This window comes from Triticum dicoccoides, chromosome 5B (assembly GCF_002162155.2).
Source record: "Triticum dicoccoides isolate Atlit2015 ecotype Zavitan chromosome 5B, WEW_v2.0, whole genome shotgun sequence".
Lineage (NCBI taxonomy): Eukaryota > Viridiplantae > Streptophyta > Magnoliopsida > Poales > Poaceae > Triticum > Triticum dicoccoides.
In genome coordinates, this window is record NC_041389.1 from 708,171,225 (window position 1) to 708,178,064 (window position 6,840).

The window sequence follows — 6,840 nt, forward strand, 5'->3', positions numbered from 1 at the left end:
GCGACAGGGACGGCTCTGCCTCCCCTCGCCGCCCAGCCCCCACCACCCACTGCTGCCGCCGGCTGGTGCAACCGGGCTTTGCCCGCGCGGCGCCGTGGCGAGGCCGGCGGTGGCGGCCATCTTCTTCTTCCCCTCGCGGTTCCCCGGCTCGGACGATGGTCTCCGGCGACGGTGCGCCTCAGCGGGCGGTGCCTCGGTGTAGATCGGGCACAGGCATGGCGGCAACACGACCTTTGGCGGCAGTGGCGGCTTGTGGCGGGGGTTGGCTGGCGGAGCCTTACAGGCCTAGATCTGGGCCTTTTGGGCCCGATCTAGATCAGGGCGGGTTGGTCTGGTCTCCGGCGTGTCGCCTCCGGCTGGGCTGGCGAGATATGGACGTTGGGATCGCGGCTATTGTGCTGCCTCGGCTGCAGCGCAGCGGCAGGAGCTTACCGGGCCCGATCTGGGTCCGGCGTGCTCCTGCTCCTGCGTCCGGTCTGCTACTGCTTGTGCCAGTGGAGGTTGTCCCCTCCCACGTGGCTGCGGTACTACCGGCCCCTACCGTCGGTGGCCTCGTTTGGTTCGGCCGGCCTCGCAACATCTACAGTGGATAGATGACGGTGGTGTCCTCGTGACTGTGGTGGCGCATGTTGGTGGGCGGTTGGCATGGTGGAGTCGCCGATTGGTCCTGGGTTGTGGGTATGAGGGGTAGGGCGAAATCCCTCTCGGGTCTGCCCGGCACCGACGCGGTGACGCCTGCAGGCGCCATCAACCTTCTTGAAGGGCGTCGGGAGTACCTCTCCTCCGCTTCCCTCCGTTTACCGGGAGAAATCCTAGGATTCGTCCGGGCAGCAGCGTCGTCGTCATCGCAGTCCTTCTTGAAGGTGTTGCCTGGTATGCGGCGACTCGGTGGCATTGAAGCGTGGTGGATGTATCCGGTCGGTGCAGTGGTTGTGGGATATTGCAGCCTTTGTTGATCCGGTGCTGTTGGCATTTCTTCCTCTTGTTTTTCTCTTATTTTTCTTTTGAGCGTGATTGTGCTGTTTGCCCCAGCGATGGACTTCTTGTTGTATCAGGTGGTTGCTATATTAATATAGCGGGGCGAAAGCCTATCTCATCAAAAAGGAAACATTTCGCAAAGAAACATTTCTCTGAACAAACATTTCCATACACTAACATCTGTGTAACCCCTGCAACGGGCTGTTTCTTTGAATACACATTTGTGTAAAATATGTCACGGGCTGGATCAAGAAAAGCTTGTCGTAAACTGACAGTAAAAAATACTTACTGTCAGTTTGATTTGTGTAGGTTGAACCACTTTCTCTGAACAAACATTTCCATGCAGGAATGAAAAAAGCTCCCTTAGACAAACCCATAAGCTCTGGAAATCAAACTAAAAACTGAATATCGATCATCTAGCCCCTGAACCGAACCACAACAACGACGACACTCTCTCTCCCCTGTTGTTTAGTGCAGAAAAGTTGACAAACATGGTGTCTCATTTCACAAAAACATACTCCCTGTGGGAAATCAAATTAGATGCACAGCATGTACTTCATTCCCTCTCCCTTTCATCCCTCTCCTGTCTCCTCCCTTGTTATTATGCTAGGGTTTCTAGGCTGGGTTTATATATCATCAAATTTTACAATATAAATACTAACTCGTGATTGCAACCTTATAGGTAGTTCAAAGTTGGATGATTCAATTGGAGGAATCAGAGGGGAACATGCAGTTGGAACAAGTAAGGGTATGCTATATGATAGGGATTGAATGCATGAACGATGACCCAAAGACGAGACCAATTGCACGACACATTGTTGATAGACTTGATAAAATGACGAGTGCTGACCATTCAGATGAAGCTAGCATCGGTAATTCACTATTTGAAGTGCAGGTAAGTTTACCAAGGGATCAATCTGGAGAAAAAATGGGAAAGCTTGCAGCTGAGAGCCTCCAGGCCGATGTCGAAGAACACTCAGAAACATTGGAAGATGTCGCAAAAACAATTAAATTCCTTCCTTCCCCAAAAGACCAACAGAAATTAGGCCAGTTATCATTATTGGGTGGGCATGATACGATGGAAAACTTAAAGCGCCATGGCACAAGCAACTCTAGCTCTATCTCTACTGAGTTCTATGAGTTGAACATTTTGGGCATTTACCACAGGATTTTCAATAGGAAAAGGTATACATTAGGGCAGTTACATTTTATAAATATCTTCAGAAAGGAGGAGCTCGGGCCAATACTAACGAGTAGCAATCTCATCGGAAAAAGTGGGGCCACTGAAGTTTACAAAGGCGTTGTTGATAATGCACTGGTTGCAGTAAAGAAATTGTTTTATGCTGACAGGCACTTAGAAAATGAAATCATCATCCAGTCTCAGATCATCCACAAGAACATTGCTTGGCTCATAGGTTGTTGCGTAGAAATGGATAGCCCCATTCTAGTATATGAATTCCTGCCCAGAGGAAGCCTTGATGAAATTCTTCACGGTGGCAGCAAGCTGCCTCTCAACTTGGATGTGCGTCTAAATATCATTGCAGAAACAGCACAAGGTCTAGCTTATCTGCATTCACAAGCTCCTAACGAAATCATGCATTGTGATGTCAGACCGAGAAATATACTCTTGGATGACAACTTTATACCAAAGATCTCAGGCTTTGGCATGTCGAGGTTGATTACGGATGATTGGACGTACAGTTTAGTTGGTTTATTTTCTTATATAGATCCAGTATGCATTCAAACAGGAGTACCGAATGCAAAAAGTGATGTCTATAGTTTTGGAGTTGTGATCTTGGAGCTCATTAGCAGGAAGAACCCTACTGATGATGTTCAGTTAGTGCGGAGTTTTATTAAATTTCACAAAAAAGGGAAGAAAGCAACCAAGTTGTTTGACAAGGAAATTGCAGTAACAACAGGAGATTTGGAGCTTCTTGATTGTCTGACTAAGATTGCTGTGGAATGTCTTAACCTTGATGTGGATCAAAGGCCAACGATGACAGATGTTGCAAATCGCCTTCTCATACTGAATCGATCTCGCAGGTTATATGCACGTCATGTAAGTGCTGACTATTCAGAGGAAACTGACATCAACAGTTCATTTGTTGAGCAACAGAAGATAGGCCACTTAGCAACGATGCAAGATATGAACCGTCGTGGCTTAGGCAATTCTAGCTCTGTCGTTCATGCTTCCTGTAAATTAAACCTCATGCATGCATTAGAAAAGTCGCATTTCATTAGAATATTCAGAAAGGAGGAGCTCATACCAATGCTTAAGGGTAGCAATGTCATTCTTGAAGAATACAAAAGTTCAGTTCGCAAGGTCATTGTTGATAATGCATTTTACACGGTGAAGAAATGGGTAGATAGGAAGGTATGGAATGAAGAATTTGGGAATGAAATCCTCATCCATTCACAAGTCAGCCACAGGAACATCGTTAGGCTCATAGGCTGTTCCCTAGAGATGGATACTCGCATGCTAGTGTACGAGTTGCTCCCCAGAAGAAGCCTTCATGACATTCTTCACAACGGCAGCATGATGTCTCCCAACTTGGATGTGCGTCTAAATATCGTCGCAGAATCAGCACAAGGTTTGGCTTATCTGCACTCACAAGCTCGTACCAAAATCCGACATGGCAATGTTAAACCTGCATGTATCCTCTTGGATGATGACTTTACACCAAAGATCTCAGACTTTGGCCTATCAAGGTTGATCGTGAGAGATAAGGAACACACTTCTGTCGTCATCGGTGACATGGCCTATATGGATCCATTGTATATGCAAACAGGCCTACTGACCTTGAAGAGTGATGTCTACAGTTTTGGAGTTGTGATATTGGAGATCATTAGCGGGAAGAAGCCCCGTCATTCTGATAGGAAAAGCCTAGTGAGGAGTTCCATTGAAGTTCACAAAGAAGGGAAGAAAGCAACCGATCTGTTGGACAAGGAAATTGCGGTAACAACAGGAGATCTGGAGCTTCTTGATTCTCTTGCAGGGATTGCTGTGGAATGTACTAACCTTGATGTGGATCAAAGGCCAACCATGATAGATGTTGCAGAGCGCCTTCTCACACTGAATCGATCTCGTAGGTCAAAAGTTATTTGCCAATAATTTCATTTATATGTTCTATAGAAAAGAAACAAGTTGATGCAAATTCTAGTCTGCACAAGATGCATTCCGTCAAATAAGATGGGCAACTGGTCGTGTTGATTTATTTTTGCTGTTGTGAACATAATCCCTGAAACATGCATGTCAGTCGAAGTTATATACAGAACCATCATGTATTGATGTATAAAATGCATATATATCGATGTCTCTCTTTGTTCAGAGAAAGATTGACGTACTATACTGAGTTGAGGTTCATATGGACTTAATCGATTTCAGAGACAGGAGTGGCGCATTCCAATACAGGGCACGTTCTGTGATCTCTTATTTTATTTATTTTTCTGTCACGCCTGCGTCCAGTTCACCGAACCTGCAGCAGACTGAGATGCAAGAGCTTTTTTTTTTAACATCTCTGAGATGCAAGAGCTTTTATTTTAACATCTCTGAGATGCAAGAGCTGCGTGCCTCTTGCAGTTACTCGTCTGAGCCTTGGGCCGTAATCCGTGTGGGACCGCTTGTGGCCCGTTGAGAGCAGGGTAGTAGTATGGACCTTCCTATGGATTTGTTGGCGTAGGAAAACCACTCACTCAAACATGTTGGAAATATTCCTTTGTAAACAGGGGACTGCTACACGTCCGTCGGCTGGTCTTTTTAAAAGATCGGTCGGCTCGCGAGCCATCATATCTGGCGCATTTGCGCCCTTCATCATTACAATATAGGTCTTGTTGTAAAAAAAATCTGCAACAGAGGCGCGTAATTTTTTTGCAACTGAGGTTTTCTTATAGTTTTTTTTTTGCCACAGAGGCTTTGTTGTAGAATTTCTTTTTTCATTTTCATCTTTTTGCAATTGAGGTTTTGTTGTAGATTTTATTTAACAAGGCTTTGTTGTAGAATTTATTTTTTCGTCTTCATCTTTTTGCAACATAGCTAATGTTATAAAAAAAACTTGTGCAACATTGGTGATGTTGCGGACACAAAAAGATCGTCAGGAGCCAACGGCATGTCATGTGGGACACGTGTTGTGCGAGTCGGGGCGCCGGATCGGATCCAAGAAATCAGCCGGTTGAGGGGAATCATTTCCCATCTATATATGTGGTATAACCACCCATAAAAAAAATCTATATATGGTCAAACCAAACCAATTTTTTTTGAGCATTTTGCCATGTTTTTTTTAGCATCAAACCAAACCAATTTTGGTGCAAACGCCATCTAGAATGCAATGCTGCATTATACTTTTTCTTTGTTTTAAAAATTATTGATATTAAATAGCTCCTAAAATGAAAAAAATATGGCAAACTAGAAAGTTGCAGTACCATTTTGAATCTTTGTACAAGCGAACACACAAGAAATTTCACCGGAAGTTTTTGTTGTTGAGATTTCAATAAAAGGGAAAAAAAGTGTCCTGTGATAATATAAGCTGATTCATAAATAGTTGATCTGGACTCACTTTTTTTTTCTAATTTACTCCACGCATACATGACCCACCACGGTAGATGTGTCATTATCACACACAAAGCACGCTCCGTAGCGCTCGGGAAAAAACACATATTTGACCTATGGGCAAAATCAATTCACAATCTAAACTGTCGTTGAAAAAAATTCACAAATTGATCGTTTTATGTGGCGCCGGACAGTTAGGCATCACACTGCACTGTGCAGTGTCTTACTGACAGACGCTACACATCTAGCCAGCGTGGCACCCCCTGGCCCCATCCCTGGTTGTGGAGCGTCTATGTGAAAGACGTTATGCTATCATGTGCAGCGCCTAGATAAAAAACACTGCACATGAGAATAATAGAAGGTTTCTGCTGCCTTTAGTCAGTGTGTACCGCCTGAGACATAGGCGCTACACTAATGGTCGTTGCCGAAATGTTCCGCTAGCTAGCTCTAAGGCCAACTTCACCGCGCGACCCCAAATCGTCCGGGGTTGTCCGTTTGGGGTAAAAAAGGACCCAGCGGGAATACTCAAACGGACAAACTGTCCGCTGGTGTCCGTTTCTGTCCGGCCCAACCTCAAATCCAGACCAAAGTTGGGTCACAAATGCGTCTGAACGGACACCGACGGACGCTCACCTCGGCCTCTCTCGTCCGCTCGTGTCCGTCCGTGGCCCACCTATCAGCGACCCATGCATCTAGCTCCTGGCGACCTCGTCGCTCCCACGCCCGCCGCAGTGTTCCGCCCGCCGTTCCCCCGCCGCGTTCGCCACGGCGCCATGCATCAGCTAGCTAGTGCTTGCATGCGCAGCAGCAGCAGCCGGGTGCTAGCTAGCTAGCTAATGCTTGCATGCGCAGCAGCAGCATCCGGGTGCTAGCTAGCAAGCAAGCTACTCTATGCAGTCTGTGCAGCAGCTCGACGGCGAGCTCACGACCCGGCGCTTGGACGCCGGGCAGCAGCAACTCCACGCCGGACCACGGCTCCTCCGGGTACTGCCGAACCAGGTCAGTGGCCTCCCGCACGAGCAGCCTGGCGTAGGGCGCGGCCAGGAAGGCTAGCGCGCCAAGCACGACACGAGCGCGGGCGCATCAAGCACGGCCAGAGGCGGCGCGCGCTGGGGGAGCTCGGGCGGCGCACCCTGGCGGCGTTGCGGTAGGTGGGTAGCTTGGGGCGGGGCTACGGGGTGGGGCGGGCGCGCTCCGGCGAGCGCGGGGCGGCCCGGGAGCTCGGGGCGTGCGCGCTCCGGCGAGCACGGGGCGTCCCGGGAGCTCGGGGCGGGCGCGCTCCGGCGGGCGCGGGGCTGTGGGGCCGCCGGGGAGCT

The 6,840-nt window shown here is 48.1% G+C and overlaps 1 protein-coding gene across 1 annotated transcript in view; it reads left to right on the top strand.

Moving 5' to 3' along the window:
- Window positions 1-4,090, top strand: part of LOC119312849 — a 6,280-nt gene extending 2,190 nt beyond the window's left edge. Inside the window, exon 5 of the mRNA XM_037588622.1 lies at window positions 1,661-4,090. Within this exon, the coding sequence (XP_037444519.1) occupies window positions 1,661-4,090 (2,430 nt within the window). The remainder of the gene's footprint in view (window positions 1-1,660) is intronic.
- Window positions 4,091-6,840: the final 2,750 nt, after the last annotated feature.